The sequence below is a fragment of the Mugil cephalus genome, chromosome 4 (genome assembly GCF_022458985.1).
Source record: "Mugil cephalus isolate CIBA_MC_2020 chromosome 4, CIBA_Mcephalus_1.1, whole genome shotgun sequence".
Classification (NCBI taxonomy): Eukaryota; Metazoa; Chordata; class Actinopteri; order Mugiliformes; family Mugilidae; genus Mugil; species Mugil cephalus.
The window spans coordinates 25,878,963-25,899,843 of record NC_061773.1 but is presented as its reverse complement, the minus strand read 5'-3'; the positions used below and the strand labels follow the sequence as shown (position 1 = coordinate 25,899,843).

General features: G+C 41.7%; 1 protein-coding gene across 1 annotated transcript; it reads right to left on the bottom strand.

Annotated features, from left to right (window-relative positions):
• Positions 1-380: 380 nt before the first annotated feature.
• LOC125006068 (laminin subunit beta-3-like) lies at positions 381-16,592 on the bottom strand. Its single transcript, XM_047581779.1, has 22 exons — positions 16,445-16,592; positions 15,539-15,693; positions 11,215-11,329; positions 10,904-10,977; positions 10,541-10,732; positions 10,214-10,277; positions 9,943-10,127; positions 8,965-9,085; positions 8,327-8,515; positions 8,088-8,243; positions 7,563-7,756; positions 6,391-6,487; positions 5,730-6,105; positions 5,479-5,639; positions 5,176-5,387; positions 4,230-4,436; positions 3,979-4,123; positions 3,635-3,842; positions 2,888-3,029; positions 2,610-2,786; positions 1,870-2,026; positions 381-1,068 (listed from the first exon to the last, which is right to left on the bottom strand). The coding sequence occupies exons 1-22, from the start codon at positions 16,467-16,469 to the stop codon at positions 929-931; spliced, it is 3,492 nt and encodes a 1,163-aa protein (XP_047437735.1). The 5' UTR covers positions 16,470-16,592; the 3' UTR covers positions 381-928.
• Positions 16,593-20,881: the final 4,289 nt, after the last annotated feature.

The window sequence follows — 20,881 nt, the reverse complement described above, 5'->3', positions numbered from 1 at the left end:
ACTGTTGGCTGTTAGACTTTTGGAAATGCATTGTTTTGCCACTCACGGTGGAATTTATTCCATCTTTCAAAGATGATGAACGGCAGAAAAAAGGTTTTGTTTTTTTGTATGAGATTAAACTTTGAGGACGAATCGTTGCCACACAGCAGCGTGATGTGGGCTGTGTCAAATATGATGCATCCGTAGTCTGCTATCAAGTGCCACAATCCGGTGTAAAGCTGCTGTCAACATTAGTAATGTTCTTGATGATTATGAATATACAAATGTAGTGACATATATATATATTTTTTTTTTTGTATAATTTTCACAATAAATATGTTGTAACCACCACCAGTCTTCTGGTTTGTTATTTTGTTGAAGAACGCAGCATTGACACATCAAAGTATTAACAAACTTTTATTAGAATAAAACAATAAATAAATTTCATCCATCACTGAGTCATGAAGATGCATTAACTGCCTACATAATATTGATCAGAAAGGGATTATACTGTTGGTGAATGGGAATCTAAAGAATACTTATTCGCTCTCATAAATGTTGTCAGCAGCTGCATGTTATTCTGTAGTTTAATGAGTTACACCTGTTAACAAGCAGGTGCACACTCGTCACATTTGATCATAAACAGATATTGTGTCATAGTCCCAATGGTTTTATTGTTTACTGTAACAGCCTGGTCTGACATGAAGGTAAAAACTAAAAACATATTTGAAAAGCAAAGCAGTGATGATGAGAGGTGCTGTGTAGATTTTATAAGAGGCGGTGCTACACTGTTGCTGTGAGAGTAAATAAGTAACTTTTAAAAAACGCAGTAATTAGCAGCCATGATGATGCTGATATTAAATTTGAATTAAAATCATTTTGTACTTCCATTACATTTTAAAATCATTCTTGAAGAGGGGCAGACGTCCAACGCAAACCGCGGCGGACCTCAGTGTATACAGCTGGTGTGTCTGTCGGCTTGATATCGAAGGTTTTCCAGAAGCTCTCTCATCTTGGCGTCGAGCCCTTCGAGCTTTGTCGACTTCTGAAGGATCTCGCCCTGCAGCCTTCTGAGGGAATCTGCTTTTCCTGGGGAAGACACGAAAACAGGGATCTGAATGAAGTCTCTGTCTGCAGATTTGGGTTTTTGTTTTAGTTTTCTTTATTAGAAGCGTACGTACGGAAGAGTAGTCTACGAGGGGGAAAAAAAATAGAGGAGGTAGATTTTATTTTGATTGTGCACTTTGAGAAAAAAGTCCAAAATTCGAGAAAAAAGTTGAAATTTAACCCTAATACAATTTTATATTCATAATGTTAATTATTAATCAAGCTCCAATACTCCACTCTAGACACAGGTCTACTTTCTACTTCGGACTTTTTTCTCAAAATTTTGACGTAGTACATGATGACAAAAAAAAAAATCTACCTCCATTTCTTTTTTCTCTGTAATTTAAAACAACGATGAGAACAAATTGGAAGTTAAAAGGTCTCAACATATTCCAAGATGTCATTCCCACAGGCTTCTGTCTGACATTTAGCCCCATTTAGTTTCGTAGTGAAAAGTTCCAGTAATAGAATTTCTGCAAGGAGTCATTGCCATTGAAGTGCAACATTTTTATTTTTATTTTATTTTATTTTTTGCAGCTGTGCTTCCAGGCCGCCATTTTTAAGTGTAGCATATTGCCATCATTAAGGAGCATCATTTTAGGACAAAAAAAATAATGCTCTTGAGAAATATTTCAAAGATAGTCAACTATTATATAACTCCCACATCATGTGTAGGAAAGTGCCTGTTGTACGTAATGGACTTTGGGGTTTTTAAAAGAATTTCCCAACAAGCCTCATTTCGGAGTGAATGAACCACCGATACAGATTTGTGGCTGGATTTACCTTCAAGAGCCTTCATCATGGTGTCGGTGGTGTTCACCAGAGCTCCGGTGTCCTTCTGCATCTTTGCCAGACGATCCTTCACCACCCCGGCGTTTCCACTTGTTCCTGGATCTTTACCCTTAAGATTTTCGAACTGCTTCTCCAAAGTCAACAAATCCTACAAAAACAAAACACACATTTGTATTAGCATGACACACTCAAAATGTCGTGATTAAACAAAAAATCTCCTTAGCATTAAGAAACTGCACTATGGAAGAATATTAGGGCCACACATGAGAAAAAAAAAAACTCAGAGGAGTTAGATTTTTTTTGCACTATTATGCACAGTTGAAATTTTGAGAAGTTGAAATACAATTTTGAGAAAAAAGTCAAAATTTCACGAAAAAATTGAAATTTTGAGAAGAGTTCAGAAGAGTATTAGGACTTAATTAATATTAAGAATTTTAAATTGTAAATTGTACGTTTGTGACTTTTTTCTCCAAATTTTGAGAAAAAAAAGTTAAAATTTGGAGAAAAGAATCAAGAAATTTTGACTTTTTTTCTCCAAATTTTGACTTTTTTCTCAGAAATTGGAGAAAAAAGTCAAAATTTTGTGACTTTTTTTCTCAAAGTGCACGATGAAAATATAATCTACCCCCTCTAATTTTTTTCTCATGCCCTAATACTCTTCCGTTCTGCCCCTTGTAACGGTGAATTCTCATATTTTAATATCTACAGAGCATCTATAGCAGGACTCTCACATTTTCTGCTTCATCTGCCTTATCATTAGCCAGGTCTGCTTTTTCTAGCGCCTCCTCGGCTTGCTGTTTTCCGTCCTGGAGCAGCTGCTTCAGGTCATCCATCTGTGGTTTCATGTCATTGATCAGCTTTGCTAGATCAATCAGATTCTTCTCCGCTGGAGTCAGCTTGTTTTCAGCCTGGATGGGAACAAATACACCTAGTGAGCAATTTTTGAAAATGGAAAAAAAAAACATGAGCCACACCCTTATCCACTGTGTTATGAATCCACGCCTCCTACATCAGTCAGGTTGTTGTTCAGTTTGTCGATCATATCCATGGTGTCGCTCAGTCTTTGCTCCAGGTCTGACTCTGAGCCCTCTGCTGCTCTGAAGCCTTCCAGAAGCCCGTCCACGTCAGCTTTCACTCCCACTGCAGTGTCCCTGTGAACGTGCAACCAGTGAAAACATTGATCTGCAGGGTTGCCCTATTAAACTAATTTAGTTTTATTATTATTATTATTGTTCTGCTGGACTCAAGTCTTGCTCTAGAAGTCCTCTCTGATTTATTTGTGTTTCTAGGCGTGATGCTCTATGTAAAATTGTGCACAAATGACTGAAAACATCACTGGAGATTCAGATACACCTTGAAAGTAGAGCTAGAAAACTCAATGAAATACTTGTGTGTTTGTTTATTCTAGAATATGAAATATTATTACCAGTGTTGGGCAAGATACTTCAAAAAATGTAATGAGTTGGCTAGTTAGCTAGGCTAACGCTAACAACAGTACAATTTAACAAAGCAGTTATGGCTCATGGCTAAATTCATGGTAAATTTAGGTGTATTCATATTGAAATCAATATTGCTAGAAGCTATTGCTGTATATTGTAACCGAACACCTAAAGAAAGCCGGCACCACGCTACATGTTTCCTTAAATTACTTGTGCTGCATTTTGGTGAAGAAAATCACGTATTTGTCTCTGATCTTCACAACATCTGTTTGTGATAAGTGTGTGATGCCAAGAAACAGTTGAGTGCGAATGCCCACCTTGCATCCTGGGCCTCCTCCAACAGCTTCTTGGCTGCGTCCAGCTGCGGCTGCGCGTCCTCCAGTATCTTCGTGCTGTCCGGCAGGTTGGCCGCTAGATTCTTGAGATCCTCTAGCTTCTTCTTCAGAGAGGCCAGGTTCCGGGGAAGCTTGGCTTGCAGGATAAAGTCACTCACGTTCTGGACATGGGTCAAGTCGGAAGACGGGTCTGGACACAAAGAAACGGGAAAAAGTTGGGAGATAAGTGATAAAGGATTTACACCTTTATGATGAATTAATGCAACGTTAAGCCAGCGAACGTTATCAGTCTCCTGGTAAATCCATTCATTCAGAATGATCTGTACCTGACAGGAAGTCTTTGAGCTGTGTCACAATAGCACGCGTGTCCTTTAAGTCGTCTTCCAGCTCATCACTGGCCGACCTCAGCTTACTGGACAGCTTCTCCGTGGACTGTCTCACCTGATTGGTTGTGTCTTGTGTTTTCTGGAGCTGAAATAGACAATGCAAGTTATGTAATCAAAAAAAAAAAAAAAAGGATTGTGCGTAATATTGTCGTCTCTTTCTGCGGAGCGTGTCTCATAGGGCGGGTGTGCACCTTCTCTGCAGCCTCCGTGATCTTTTTGGTGAGATTGGCGAGCCGGTCCTTCACATCCCGGGTGTCTGCGGTCGCCCTCTTGCTCAGAGGCAGCGCGCCCACACATCTGTCCCCCTTATCACACGGTGGGACTCCCTCAGACGGACACAGGTCTCCGCCCTCACACTGGAGAGGGGTGCAGGGCTCGGTGCGAACGCTGCCGCACACCTGAAACACAACACGCAAACGTTGGAGAAGCAGAACTACTGTCCCTGATCTAAATTTAAACCTAACGAGATCACACAGATTAATATGCTCTTGTCCTTTTTTTAATTGTTCAAGTAGGGGGCGGACACAAGTGAGAAACATTTTCTTCTTGCTGCTCCTGTTGATTTGAAAATGTACATCCTGTTGTCCACTGTCATGTAAGGAATAAGAAAATAAAGTCTATCGCTGACAACAGATAAATGATGAGGCGTTCGTTTGCTACAAATGGTAAATGGAAGGAATTTGTTTCTGAAAGGCATATCAAACCTGTACATTTCTTCACATCTGTCTTTAAAACGGTTGTAAATCCATTTAATTTCACAGATTTTTTCATTGTTTTCACTTATTTTAAATTAGCTTATTCTATAATTCTTGTAAATACTGTGTATATACAATATTGCGATTTTGATATTGTGTTTTTTTTTTCTATTTTTTTGTAGAATATGCAAACTTTGTGGTTATACAGTTCAAAGACATAATATAACTACAGCTCTTATGATTAATGGAGGCAAGTTTTAGTCCCGTGTTACTTTTTATTCATTACATGTCTTTGTATTTGAAGATATTCTGTGATGTTCAGTCAGTTTTTGCACATGCATGCTGTACATACCCATATTTAACAGAATGTACGGTAAAATTAAACTTTTTGCACCACGACCCTGCTCTAGCATATGACCCCATATGTCTATTAAAAAAGTACCTTATTGGCGACTGGAGTGAGATCAGGTTTGGAGGCCATGTTGTTGTTCAGTGTGTCCAGATCTCTGGTGTTTTTTGGCTGAACTTGGTTCCGAATGTTCATGGCCTCTTCTCTGATATTAGCCGACTCCCTTACGGTGGCACTGGTGCCGTCAGCTTTCTTGGCTGCGTCCGTAGACTGGTCGTAGGCGTCCTTGATGGCAGTAAAGTCTCCTGATTAAAACAGAAAGACAAGGCATGAGTTTATAAATGTACCAGTGATGCTGCAAAGTGTTGCAGTTACTCGTGTCTATTTGTTTCTGACCTGCGTTGCCGGGACTGACGGAGTTATCCAAGGCACCTTTCTTAGCTTTGTACACCAGGATGAGGGAGTCCAGCAGAGTCTGCAGTTTGTCCAGCTCTGGGTCCAGAGCTTGGTTTTTTACCAGGGGTGAAAGGTTGTTACCAGCACTGTCCAAACGGTCCCTAAGAAACAACGAGAGTGCTCTGTTAGGCATTGAAATACATTACATTCACAAACAGGTTTTATATGAATATTTGTCCACAGTTCTTCACCTCAGTCTGTCCAGCTGAAACAGCGCGTCGTCAACCTGTCTGGCGGCGTTAGGTGGAAGGGAGATGGAGTTCCGAATCTCGTTCAGGCGTGTTTCCAGGCTCAGGAAGCGCGGACCAAAGTTTCCGAAATCACCAGTGCCTCCGGGACGAGTCGGCAATCTGGGGGAAAGCCTTTCCAGAGCTAAACTGAAGTTCTGGCGCCGGGCATCGAGAGTGAAGAAGCAAGAGGGACACTGCTCGCAGGCCGGGAAGGAGTCGCAGTGTCCTCGGCTGCAGGAGTCGCAGCGGACACCGGTGACGCCCGGCCGACACAAACAGAACCCGGTCTGCTTGTCACACGTTCCCGGGAGGGTTCCTTCAGTGTTGCACCGACAGGCTGAGGAGGGAGAGGACGGAAGATGATAATTTAACCTTAAAACAGCAGCTAAAGTATATCAAGTAGCACAAGTAGTAGGAGCATTTGTATTCAGCAACAGTACAATAAATACAGAATAAACATGTAAATTACAGTGACAGTGCAGGAAAATTACAGTGCTTATAATGTCAGTTGTAATGTCAATAAAGCTTGATTTGATTTCAACTTACGGAAAGAATGCATCATATAATCACATCCATTAAAAAGCTTTTTGAACAGTAATTAAATCAGAGTTGTGTGACTCACGCTGGCAGCCTATGAGGGGGTCTCCGTATGTGTTGTCTGGACACTCGGTACATGTGCGGCCTCCAAAGCCCGGTCTGCACCGACACTGACCCGTCAGCTGGACAGATAGGAAACAGGGTTGATTTTAAGATCAATAGCAAATCGTGTCATGTATTCAGGGACAGAACATCTTCAACCTCAGGAGCCAAGTACATGTTGTACTAACCATGTGGGACTGGCACATAGTACGTACATAGCACTCTACAAATGTCATGTTCTAAGTGTAGACAGTTAAAAGAGAGAAAGCCATTGAATTTTCCGTTCAGAAAATCATATTAAAAAACAAAAAAGTTATTTGAATTATTTGATTTAGATTTTAAAATTTATTTTTTTAATTGAATTTCAGGACATTTTTCTTAAAATAAAAAAAATCTACTTTCATTTTGTGTTTCTAAAAATAAAAAATAAAATCGTGAGAAGACAGAAACAAAAAACGTCGTATTTCGTATTTTGCAACTGGAATTTTCCGTTTTCAAAGTAAGAGCATGTATGAAGACAGTACTGAGTGTTTGGCCAAATACATGACTTCTACCTGTGGTTTCTCTAGCTCAGGCTAAAATGTCCTTGGAACTTTACTCTGACGTGATTTTTGACATGGGAAAACAAGCTTTGTTATCTGCACAAATCTATAACATTAGCTAGTAGCTAACAATTCAGTGATTATAGTTACGGTATATTTAACTTTTACCTGAAATATACAGCTTAGTTTTTCTGCAGCCGTGTCCTCTTCACTGAGACTCTTGCCTTGTTTCAAAAAACAACGTACTGATCCATGTCCACCAACTTATGTTACACAGCGCTGCACTCATACGTGCTCTTACTTTGAAAACGACAACTTCCGGTCGCACAATATTAAAAAAAAAAGTTTTTTGTTTCTGTCTTCTAACGATTTATTTTTAGAAAAGGAAAATAAAAAGCGAGCACGTTTTAAAGTTTTGTTTATCCATTCTCGACCCTGATAAAGAAAAATGCCTTAAATGTCAATTTTAATTTTTGAATATGTAAAATGAAAATCAAATCCACTCATTTTTTGTTTTTTTAATGTCCTTTTCTGAACGGAAAGTTCAATGACTAAAAAAAAAAAAAAAATACGTGGACTGGCTTTATTACAGTAAATGCATAAATTCAAATACCTGGTCACAGCTGTCGCTGCTCGACCTGGTGGGGTCACAGCCGCAGGGTTCGCAGCGGTCTGACAGGAATGGCCTCCAGTAACCTTGTGAACACTTGTCACAGTTGAGGCCGTGGAAGTGGGGACGGCAGGAACACTGGCCGGTCACCTGGTCGCACACGTCTGAAAGCGAGCCGGCTCCAAAGCAGGAACACTCTGGACAGCAGGAACGATTCAGAGTTACTAACAATGCACATCCGTTTACAAAAAAAAAACAAAAAAAACACTCAACTGTAACAGCTAACAACGAGCTGCTGTCAGAATAATCATGCCTTGATGTGCAGCATTTTGTAAATGATGTAATGCATTTTATATGGCACAGGAGATGTCATCTGCTCAAGTTTGTCATTAAATTGATTGAATAATTGTAGAAATCTAAGAGTCTAGAATTTCTTTTCTGAAACCCAATCAAAGTTTAGCCATTCAACTGTAGTGAAGTAGGGATTGAAAGTAGGAAAGTTTTTTATAAAGATGCTGGATAACTCACTGGTGCAGCCCAGGGGGTTGGAGGTGCTCAAGCTGTGGTATCCTCTCTTACAGCGGTCACAGCGTGGACCCTCCACGTTGGCTTTGCACTGACAGGAGCTGGTGCTGTCGTCACAACGTCCCCCGTTCACGGTCCCCTCGGCACTGCAGACACAACCTGGGAGAAACACAATCAGTGAGGTTTCTGTGTCGCGCTCTGCTGTGTGATGTGTGTAAAAAAAAATCCAGACGTTGGCTTACGTATGCAGGCGTCAGGACGGTCCATCCTGCTGCGGGGGTTCGGCTGGTATCCCGGGGCGCACTGATCACACTTCGGCCCCGTGGTGTGGTGCATGCAGCCGTCGCACACGCCTCCGCTTCTCCTCCCGCTGGCCTCGTACACCGCCTGGTCGAAGTGACAGCGCTCGGCGTGGTTGTTGCACTCGCAACCTGAGGACGGGACAAAGACGTTAGTAAGGAGGGGTGACAAGGATGCTGCTGTTGGCTCATATATTTTCACATGATAACAGGGGAAGTGACAAAAACAACTAGAAAAATTCAGAGGGTGAAAATGCTATAGTGACTAATGTAATGCTGTTCTGGTCTGTTTGGTCATAATGTTTTGGCAGTCTGTGTGAGAGCGACCAGGTCCACAGCTGGACCAGAGCTGCTGGGTAATGTTATGGGTCATAATGTTATGGCGGTCCTCAATGAAACATCAGCTTAGGACGTATTTTCAAAGCTTCCACTTCCAGAACATCAGAGAACCAGATATAATTCATTATTCATTACAAATGTCAAACCTCCATAATTCAAGTTTTTCTTTTTTTTTTTTTCTTCTTCAAACATCGAAATGTTAACTGAATAAATAAATCTTAAGGAGATGTGGGTCGTCTCACGTTTGCAGGTGTGAGTGTTTCCCTCCACCGCGGGCCTCCAGGGCAGATCGTTGTAGAGATCAGCACAACGCTCACAGTTCACACCAGCTGTGTTGTGTTGGCAGTCGCACTGAGGGTGAACCTGCAAAGACATGAAAAAATAAATGAATAAAATAAATGTGATGAGGAGACGACTCAGGTCATATATCATTCACCAAGCTGCACCGAGCTGCAAGACAAAAAGATAAACATACATCTGTCATAAACACATATGTCTGACTAAAGCGTAGACAGACAGAACATTATGACCACCGACAGGAGAAGTAAAAAAAAGTGACAATTCAAGGTTCTACTGGGAAACTCTTGGACCTGGCCTCCATTGTTGTGAACGTTACTTAGACATGAGTCTGTCCAACCAGGGAATGGAGCGTCTGATCTGTCCCTCTATGCTGATTGGTTCTGAGCTGGTCACGTGTTTCGTGGGCGCCATGTTAGATACATCCAACCAATATTCACCCATAGAGAAGTGGCAATAACAGAGAATAAAGTTGAATTAAAAGTTAAAATATGAGGAAACTCCACCGTTTCCCCCAATGAACAAAAACAGAGAAAGTTATAGGAGCAGAAGATTAAAAGGAAGAAGTGGATGTCAGATGATTTCTCCCTATTATGTGATGTAAATGTCTCTCTTAAATAAAGCCACACCATTATTAATGTGAACCTTGATCTCAAAAACGCCTTAGCCTTATGCTAGCTAGTTATCTAGACTAAAGGCTTAGAAAAACATTAGCTAGCATCATATATACTGTGAAACCCATGTGTGCATGTAATTTATGTCCATGTAGATAAACAAACTTAAGTAACGTAACTTAACGTAACTTAAAGTATCTGTGGGATGATGCACAGAGGCCCCTCCCCTCCACCGATAGGACCACCCCTGCAGGTGGTCATAATGTTATGTCTGATCGACACAGTCGATAAAATGTCCCTCCAACCTACCTGTATGCCGTTGGGCAGCAGGTTGCTGTCTTGCAGGCATCGGTTGGCGTGTCCGTGGCACATGCAGCTGCCCATCACCTTCATCTCCTTCAGGGCGTAAAACCTGCTGAGAGCTCTGCCTGGTAGACGGGGGACGTCGCCCAGCTCCATCAGCCTCACCCTCAGCCCCGTTAACCCGGACACGTCTGTGGACGAACCGGCCGTTTGGTCACCATGAAACGGACTCGAACCCTTTTCAGTTAAAACCCACGATGACCTGAGAAAGACTCACCTTCAATCTTTTGGCTGTCGGGAGCTGAGACGTAGGCGTACTGACGCAAAGGACTGAACTCAATCTGGGGAAGAGGAGAAACGTCATCATTTAGCCGTCACACATCACACGTTTTGTGCTGCTCAGTGATATTAGTGACATTTGTTGATGCGTTCCCATAGGTTCCATGCATCAGGTGTGTTATGTGTTTGTGTGGTGATAAAAAAAAATGCTTGTGTAATGAACATTCTACATTGAACTGGTGGTAAAAGTGCTAATTTCCATCATGAAAAATGTGGACAAAACAAAATAAAAATAAAGTGAAGTTGCAGAATCGCCTGTTCTTACCCTGTGATCCTGGTATGGGTTTGTTCCAGTAGGGGGGAGTGTGTAGCAGTATGTCCGGTCCAGGGTGAGAGGAGTCGCTGTGGGGACTCCAGGAAACGATTGTTGACAGTTTGTAGCCATGTAGAGAGCTGGTTGCCACGTCCGCCCATTATCCAGCGTCCTCTCTATGACCAGGGCACTGGGACGGGGTCCCTGCAGGATAAAATAGAAAAAATAAATTATATAATTTACAGTTTTTACATGAACCTTTAAGGAAATATGTTTTCCAAATAATTACAGAGAAAATAGTTTTCCCATATTTGTGGGATTTTTGCATATGTGACAGTTCAGATTCAGTTAATCGGGATTAAAACACGAACGTACCTTGAAGCTGAGCACCAGGTTGTCAAGCTGGAACATGTTTTGGAGGTCCAGCTGGAGAGTAACCGGACTTGGGTCTGCAGGAGACAGAACATTATTACAGTATTAGCAGCAACTGTTTGATTTAATAAAAGCAACACTATTCTCTGTTTAGCACAGATTTAAGTTACATCACACGCCCCCTGCTGGTTAGGGCGCCTCATAGTGCGCCTCTAGTTATAGAAAGTAAAGAGGCAAATGACAATTGATGATGTTTTAACAATCGTCTGCAGTTTTTCCTGCATATATACCGTCCTTTTCTTTTCATTCCTCACCTTTCCTGGACTGCCACCATCTATCTGGTGCAGAGGTAGACAGGACCTCCTTCACAGTGTGGGCCAGCTGACTGTTTGGGTTCCTGGAGTCACATGGACAGCACTTCATTTTCCTCTGGGAGAAACAAAAGACACGAAATCAAGGCTACAGGCTTCCACGCACGTGCGAAATTGTGCCACCGTGAAACACTGACCAATGGACCTGAGATGAACCTTTAATCTGGGCTCTCTGCCATGCCACGTAGATAAACCGTGTCACTGAGCAGGACACATAGTGTCCAGAGCAGCAGGAAATCTAAAAGCCCGGGCAGGTTTTCACCAAATCTGAGCAAACTCGTAAAATTCAAACCCAGCCGTTTTTCCAGGAATAACGGCTTCTGACATTAACTTCCACTCACTACACTGAAATCATCATCTGCTCTTCACGTGCTGCTCTTCACGTCATGCTCATGCACACGAACGCTGCGCTGGTTCCCCCTGCAGGGAAAAGTTCTCCCCTGGCTCGCTGAGTGTTACGACATAAAGGCCGGCTACGTGTCTCGACTCATGCACCAGTGTAGACACAAAACTTATAATTAAATCTGCTTTCAACTGAGGTAACTAGAGGTAAAGGGAAGGCACAGCTGACAGGATGTAATGCACAGCAACAATCCTGTAACTGTGGAACATTAAATACATCTTTCAAGATTAAATGTCCAGCGTGATTAGAAGGAGAATGGTAAAGTAGTTTACTCCAAAAAAGCGTTGAATAAGGTCAGCTGGACGTCTTCAAGAAATTCTACAAGTCCAGCTGACCTTATTCAACGCTTTTTTGGATTACCATGACCTGGATGACTGAGAACCTTCACAGACATAAAGTAGTTTACTCTTTTCCAGAGGGCACACAGTGAGACAGGCATATACTGTTACATTTACAGTAAATTACTGGCTAATAATTGCAGTACTTTCACACTAATTGTGCAGTAAATTACTGTAAATGTAATTGTAAAAGTAATGCACTTATTATCCATTAATATACTGTACTTCTAATAGTAGCAGTAGTAATAGTAGCATCTATTTCATAGTGATACACTAAATTAAAGTATTATATTTGGAATATTACAGTAAAATCAGTAAAATTCAGTAATTTATTGTGGCAATTTAGCCTGTAACAATTAGACCAATGCACCTGGTCTGGAAACTCCGATTCTGTACAAAACCCAGACATGTACCTCTGATTCAGAGACATTATCTCTGAATCATCTTTTATGCAAAGGGTTGCAGACATGTCAGTAAAATAAAACCCACCCACAACCACAACTACCTCAGGTCCTGCGCTGACTCCTCGTACATTATTTACATTTTGAGCGTTTTGAACTTTATCTTATCTCAGGTGATAAAGATCCTGGCAGTAAAGTGCTCTCAAATTTTTTAGGTTAAAAGTGATTCTGTGGGGAACTTTTTTTTTTGTGGTTTGTGGATTTTGGCCACGCAGTGTGTCATCGCAAACACGTACTGTTTACATTTAGCTGGTGCCTGCCAGTTTCCCTCATGTATAAAGTGTAAAGTCTACAGCGGACAATATGATGAAATGAGTTTGCTAAATTTATCTGTTACCTGGAGGTATCTGGGTCTGTACTGGCACCAAATGTTTTCAACTGGTCTTATCTGCACTAAAAAAAAGACAGGTGTGTGTATTCTATGTACAGGGATTGGTATCAAACGTATCGGAGAAGCAAAAGATGAGAGAACTTCACTAGCTTGGGTACATTATAGAATATAAAGTGTGTTTTCCCAACATTCATTATTACACAGGATAAGATGTTACAATCCCTTGTGCCAAGATCTGAGGCAAAACACATTTAGAGGCCCAGTCCAACTGAAAACCAGCCAGCAGGCTAGCAGCCAGCTACCAGCTAGCAACCAACAAGAAGACACCAGCTAACTAGCCTAGCCGACAGCAGTAGGCCTATATAATCCGTCCCCAAGTAGAGTATGAGTGGGAAATGCCAGTATTTCAACCACCCTGACAGTTTTCTCTAAGACGTGATGGAGTATGCGACTACTGCATGTCAACCAACACTTCTCCCTTGTGCCAAGATTCGTGGCAAGACACATTTGGAAGCCCTGTCCAACTGAAAAAACAAACAAACAAAAACAACTAGCAGGCTAGCAGTCAGCTACCAGCTAGCAACCAACAATAAGACACCAGCTAACTAGCCTAGCCAACAGCAGTAGGCAGTATGTAGCCCGTCATTGGGGTTTTTCAAGTGGGCACCTCCCTTCACCAATGTTTTGTTAAGTTACGCCCACAACACCTCAAAAATGCTTAACAGTGATTTCCAACGACCTGGAGTCACCCCCCCTCCATGCTGCCACCACGCAACCGTGTGACTTTCAACCGAGAGATTAGCTTAGCACTACTACTAACTACTAAAACCACACAGCCTAGTCTCACCTTTACCATCCTCCCCAGCTAACATGTTTCCTCCTCAGCCACAACCACTCACCAAGTGTAGAGTCTAATTAATCTGATGGTGAACTAATGGGCATATGTGTGGATATTTGCATTTTCTGCTAATAAAAAAACTAAACAAAAAAACTAAACAAAACAAACAACAAAAAAAAATGTACATAGATGTGTAGCTCAAAGGATTAAGCTCTTAAAAAGCAGCTGGTACGTCTGTCATTTATAAGAATTTCATGTTATGTGATGCTTTTTGGAAGTGCAACTTTCCATTAGAGCTTTTATCCAATATCCAAGAAGTCTGCCTCGGCCTTCACAATTAAAACTTTGTAGCATCACCTCCTGGTTTAACAACACCCTGTGAGAACTGAGGAGACTAACTGATGCAGATTTGACAGTTTAATATTTTTACATTCTTGATTAACATTGTTTCATTTGCACACGGTTGGAGAAAGACGTCTTTTCATGTTGGTGTCAAGATGTGTTCCCTGTAAATATCCGAATTGGCAGCCAGTCTACAAACTAGCCTAGAGCGTTGTGTGAGGTGTCTACCTCACTGTAATTCCATCATTTATTGACATGATAAGGCACAAAATCTGATCCTCGCATCAGTATGATGAAGCACATCCAACAAGATCTGACTAGTTTTCTACAACTTTGATGTTCTTTCAATCTTTATCATTGTTTGTCTTTATTGGTAGTCATGAATACGTGTTTCCATGTGTCAGCTCTGAGGTGCAGCTGAGTGTTCCTGCCTTCCTGCCCCTCCCTGTCTGGACCAGGTGTGGCTCAGGAAAAAAAAAGGAAAGCACTTATCAGTAGGACAGGGTCCACACCTAACACGCTATTCATATCCCGAGGCTAGCTCAATACAATACACACACACTCTGCCTCTGTGAAGGTTATGTAACATCAGCCTGTCTGTCGTATTATATTAAAGAAAATTCCTGAGCTAGATCCAGTTTATTTGGACAAAAGTGAGTCATGGCCAGAATTTTAACTTTGATTCTGAAGCTTAATTTCACAAAGAAAACCACACGAGTTCACAACTGAATGTGTTTAGTAGATAAAATAGTTCAAAATAAATGACTACACTAATATATTTTGCCGTATTACTACCACTACTGATGTACTTGCTGTATATCTAGTTTTTATCTTTAACTTCATGGACCACTTCACGTATCGGTGGTTTGCCATCCCAAAGCCACAACGATGCACATATCACAACATTTACTGCGTGCATGAAAAGGAAAGTCTTCGGATAAATTCTCACGGTGCGAAACATTAACTAGATTAGACGGGTTTGAACTATGCCGACTGTGGCTTCGCCAGGGATGTATCTGCATTGCAAACAAAGAACTTAATCTTTGGAGGCTACCACTTTTGCAAGAATAAAAAGTTGCAACACTGCAGCCTTGAATCTTGCCCGTGCACGGTGTCCTCCATTCTGGATGTTAAATTCACATTTCAAAATCACAATTTACTTTCTGTAACTTCTTTGTGCTGCCAGAGCGAGCGGCTTTTCAGACATGGGTCAAAGAGTGCTGTTGCAACACGACGTTCTGGCACCAAAATCAGACACATTTCACAAATGAAAAGCCAACCACCACTGACTGCAGCGTGCACGTCCGTCTGTCGCCTCTGACCTCTGCACTGCTGGGAGTCAAAACCCCACAGTGAGACCCATAAGGCGGACGTGTGATACGAGCTGGCTGAGGTCGTGTTTAAAGGAGGACTTCGTAGGCTAATTGGTGATGGATTTTGGAGTATCTTCCACATTTGAGCAGCTTTGGAAATCAAATAGCCTTCTCCTGCAGAGAGGTTTGTCTTGAAGGTTTGGACCTAATGTTCTTTTTCAAAGGAAGACTGTTGTCCTACCTGTTGGTATGGGGTGCAGAAAATCTCGGAACCGGTGAGGCCGCAGGTGGAGGAGGCCTGAAGCTGGCCGGCCCTGCCCAGGAGCAGGTCATTGGTGGGTGGATAGCAGGCCCCCCGGGAGCAGTCATTCTGAGCCTGTGATGCTGCTGCTATGGCTGCAAGAAGGAAGGAAATACAACCAGAAATAAATTATTACTGACATTTATCAAGGACTTTTTGCCACAAAACATAAAAATACATTGTTTAGCCTTTTAGCATTGTCTCTGTAGACTATATTTCATGTAATCACAATCACAATATCTAGAGTTAAATCAAGAATCAGAAAAAATGTGCAGCTTCAGGGTTAGAAATGTTAGACAGAAGGTTAGCAACATTAGGTTTATGAACATTGAGGTTAGCACTGTAGATAAGCTCCTGTGGCAAATAGTCTTGCTTTTATACAACACCTCCCTGCCTATCGGTACTCTCTACAATCACACTGTTAGATCTACCATCATTAGCTCATGTGCACAAACATTCACACTCCATTCTCAAGCACAAGGAGCAACTGAGGGTTCAGTTTCTTCCTCATGTTTGCCATCCTTGATCCCTGGATTAATTCTCAGGTTTGTGGACGACCTGCTCTCACCTCTCTACCTCCTCTATTAGATTAATGATTATTAATGCATGAAGTAACTATTTTGATACTAGCTATTAGCAAATATCCAAAAAAGACTGATAAATTAGCAGCTCTGTGACCATTTGGTTCCAACGGATGAAAACCCTGCAAACCATCAGCTCCCACCGATTTAGTATTCCAACATTTTCTGTGTAACAGTGTAAAGTTGTAAACACAAACGTGCAAAACGGAAAGAAAGCCACCAAAAATTAAAAAAAAAATAAAAAAATAAAAAGAAATAATCATACCAGCTAGAAGTAAAAGTATCCTCATGTTTTGTTCCTCTTGTGAATAAGTGTTTGTTTCCGTCCGGCCGCCGCTTTATACAACGCCTCACCTGGCCAGTGTGATACAGTCTGTGTCAGACTCACGCCCTTGTCGACCACTCCCTTCAGTCATGAATCAGAGGACTCACACACACTCAGGCATGCAGGCAGATGCAGACACGTCGGTAGCACAAACACACACGGGGCCATTTACTCAAACAAACCTAACTAGCTGTGATACATCACTGTTTTGATTTCAGCTGAGCGGAAACGATAAAGTGAACTTGGAACAATTCAAAAATATAAGTAGCTAGTTTTAAAAAAAAATGTTTTCTTGTTAATAAAATGACAAATTTAAGTCCTTAACTTTCACTTAACACACATGCAGCTTGAGGATCATGTTGATTTCTTTGTTTCTGACCAAATACGCACAAAACTCGTAAGCCTCTGCTGCGCTCTATTATGTGCATGCTTACACATTAACAACAGAATATGTTAAGTTAGAAATTAAAATGTTTATTCACAAAACTTACATAAAACAGCCTCTCTAAACTTTTTCCTACCTCACCCTCCTAAAGCCCTGCGTCCTCATATGGGGACGTTAAGTTTTATGTTTTATTGGAGCTTATTCTGCTTCATTTAAACCCATTGTCCTCATTAGTGGACACTTTATTTACGCTTATTAATGTTTGATATGACGCACACATTTTGTTTGAGGAGGTTGGGACTCTATTGTTTGCAGTTCGGTCATGTCATGTTCTGGTATTAAAATAAACCATTACACAAATCTTCAAATAATCCTGGCGTCCATAAATGAGGACATTATTGTTTTTTGTTTTTTTTCTGGAAACTACTACTTCCTGTTCAAAGATGATGCTTAGTTTTTATATGTCTCAGGTTCTACTGATCCCAAATACCTTGGAGGAATTAAAAATGAAACGAAAGCTTAGGAGGTTATGAATGTATGGAAAACCACCTCTGAACTGACACACAATTCAATAGGCCTCCTACGTCACATCAAAACTTCACAACACAACTTCTCTAAAAATGACTGGATACTAAATAATCAACAGATATTACACACACAAGTTTTTTTCCATCTCAACAGCTCACAGAGCCTGGAAAACTGAGAAACTCTAGGATCTTTAAATACCAGGAACGTGTTCTGACAAAGTCCAGGACATATTCTACACGAACGCTCAGAGACTAAACGCAAGAAAATTGTTTTGTTACGAAAAGAAATCGGAGTCTGGGAGAGGAAACGCTGTCACGCAGACAAGCAGAGACAATCCGTGCCCTGCAGGCAGGTTTTAAGCTCTGCCTGGCGCGATGGTCGTCACCTGTGTGTAATAATAATAAAGCAGCCCGAGGGCAGCAAAACACACACATCATGGTTTTCATCACTCTCCACAGACACACTGACTAACACTCATGCTGGGTGTGTTGTCTGACACTCTCACGTTTATCACACACACACGTGTATGTCTGTCTTTTTGAGGACCTTCACCGAGTCCCTCACAGGCTGTTTAAGCTGTGAGGGATGTAACTATGGCAACAACGCAGACCCTAACCCCGTAGCTGACATGCACCTTATCAGAAATGTAACTGTGCGCCATGGCAACACAGACCGTAAGAGATCTGATTGGTCCGCTTCGTGGTATCATGTTTACGATTCAGTATTTCCGGCAGTCCACTGGATTGGATGTGGGAGTCAATTATCATGGGATCAAGTGAGGGTAGGATGGAGCAGGAGACAAAAGGGGATCTACGTTCCAACCTTCATCTATGCTCATGAACTTTGAGTAATGTCCGAAAGAACATGTTTGTGGAAACAAGCGACCAAAATCAGTTTCCTTCTCAGAGTGGGCTCAGCCTTAGGGTAGAACCGCTGCTCCTCCACGTCAAGAGGTGGTTCGGGCATCTAATAAGGACGCCTCCCTCCCGAGGTTTTCCAGGTATGTCCCACCAGAAGAAGGAGGCCCCGGGGTCAACCCAGGACACGATGGAGGGTCTGACCTGGGAGAACCTGGGGAATCCTACTGAGGAAATGATGATGGAATCAGAATCAGAATGACTTTATTGATCCCAGGGGGAAATTACTTAAGTAGCTGGGGAGAGGGTCGTCTGGACCTCCCTGATACGTGGTAGACGACAATCCAGTCCAGTTTATGCGTAAACCACAATTTTAAATGTGGCACATTCGGGGATTGAACTGATATCCTTTGCAGACGACCTGGACACAGCCACAGCTGCTCAGCACCACTGTCGAAAGTAAAGCAGGAAGTTTAAACCTGACTGGCAAAAAAAGACAGAGCGCTGACTAGCAGACTAAAGAGTGCACAAGTATAAATGAAGTACTGAATTGAACTGAACTAAGTGCCCAAACCTAACTTAATCTAAGCCTCACCCTAAATCTTGTAGAGAAGTAAGAACCAGCCAAGATGTCCTCACTGTGATGGTGGAAAACTCAAACTGATTCTCAGGAAAATAGCTGTGCAAGGGAACACACCCATGTTGGTATGCTTATCTTTGTCTATGATTGACACAATGCATTCCTCAGCCCCTTACTTTCATCCTAACCACTTCAAGCTAAGCTAAATGCCTAATCCTAATTCTAATCATAACCCGTAATCTTAACCCTCAAACAGCCTTTTAAAGCCGTGAGGAACGACCAAAATGTCCTCACTTTGAGGAGAGGTGTAAAACTCAAACAGGTCCTCAGAAAGGTAGCTGCACAAGAACGCACACACATGTCTGCACACACACACACACACACACAAAATCATCAGGCTACAGTGCTCATCCGCCTCGCCACACCTTTACTCGCTATGATTTATGTCTCGGTAACAGCCTGGCGTTTCCGCTCTTTCAACACTTGTCCTCAGACTCAGTGAGAGGATCCCTCGGGTTATTGATACCCGGTGTAAGATAGCGTGATTACTTACTTACTTCCTTGTTTACAACCCATTAAACACACAATAATTAGCGGTAGCTGAAATGTTGGGTCCCAAACAACAAAAATCTAACCGAACATGATACATAAACCGCACTTTCTGAAATAAAACTGACCTCCTCAGTCAATTGTCTGGCTCACTGCTTGCTTTGATAAAATTAAACATTTATCACGTGGATAGAACGATGTCTGCTCCTATAATGTTTGGCAAGGGACTTGTTGTCATGCCTAGCTTAACCCTAACCCTTTTATCATCACGACTACAGCTCAACCTATGCATGCATCTCTTTGTTGTGTCCATGTGTTAGTAGAAAGATGGACTTTGTATTTCAGATAATTGTACATAACTTATTAAACCAGCAGCTATTTCACCAGCATGAACTAAAACTTTATTGGCACTTGGATAAAACCTCTTCCCGCTTACAAAGTAATAACCTGTGGAATAGCTCTAAGCAAGCTCACGTGCCGGACGTCAGCCAAAGCCTTGACGCTGTACTTCATCAGTCCCTCTAAAGCGCCTTACACAGATTAAAAACAGTAGAATTAACAATGCTTTCTCACCACTTCTAGACCTACTTTCAGTCCCTTACAGATTTAAAAGAAAAAAAACAGCAACAACAACATACCATTGGAATAATTAGGTCAAAATGTCTGAGACGTGAACATAAATGTGGACGATGCTTTTCACCAAAAAAGGGCTAAGCTAGTACGTTAATATGTGTCTTTTCAGTCGGTTTATACCATGTCAACATGGCTCCCTGTCCGACCTGTTACGTGATATAATAAACAACTGGACTCTCTGCTTTTTTATGAAATTAATGCATTTACCACATATGGTTCCTTGACTTCAAGTGGTACACAAACGTAAACATGTATTTTAGACCATTAGAACATTGTTAACATTGTTCTCTGTGGTTCCTAATAAATCAGTTATGCTCATGCAACCTGATTTGACCTGAGCTTGTTTCCTCGGTCTTCTCTGATTGGCTGAATGAAAACTCACGAGAGGCAATTTAAAATGTAAACCGTGTGCCAAGGTTACCATATATGGTTCCTCCCCCCATAAAGGGTTAAAGAATCTTTCAGTGGATCTAAATATACATCTCGGTGGAGCCTCCTGCCAGTGCACCCATACCTGCTAGATGAGGCGTTAAAAGTACACCCTTAATCTCACGTAGTCGCAGACAGATCCACAACATCTGTTCATATGTTCACACCGGTTCAAACTTGTTTGACTACTTCGGATAATGAATGCCTCATCATCATCCCTAAATGGGATAGCCTATGGATCCCCCCGCAAATTACATGTTTCTGTCTGTTATTATAGGAAACCCTTAAGATGGAGTATTAGCAGTAGTCAATCCTCTACACACACACGTGTAAATGGCTGTCGTTGTGAGGACACTCATTGGCATAATTGCATTCCCACGTGGGAATAATGCACAAATATCCTGAATCTGATGGTG

What these genes read in the sequence shown, in the direction of transcription:
- LOC125006068 (XM_047581779.1), bottom strand. Translation starts at nt 16,469, where the DNA reads ATGAGGATACTTTTACTTCTAGCTG. An exon ending in CGACAGCCAAAAGATTGAAG is followed by an intron (nt 10,128 to 10,213) that starts GTGAGTCTTTCT and finishes GTTCGTCCACAG; the next exon opens with ACGTGTCCGGGTTAACGGGG. An exon ending in TGCTGCCCAACGGCATACAG is followed by an intron (nt 9,086 to 9,942) that starts GTAGGTTGGAGG and finishes ATGTCTTTGCAG; the next exon opens with GTTCACCCTCAGTGCGACTG.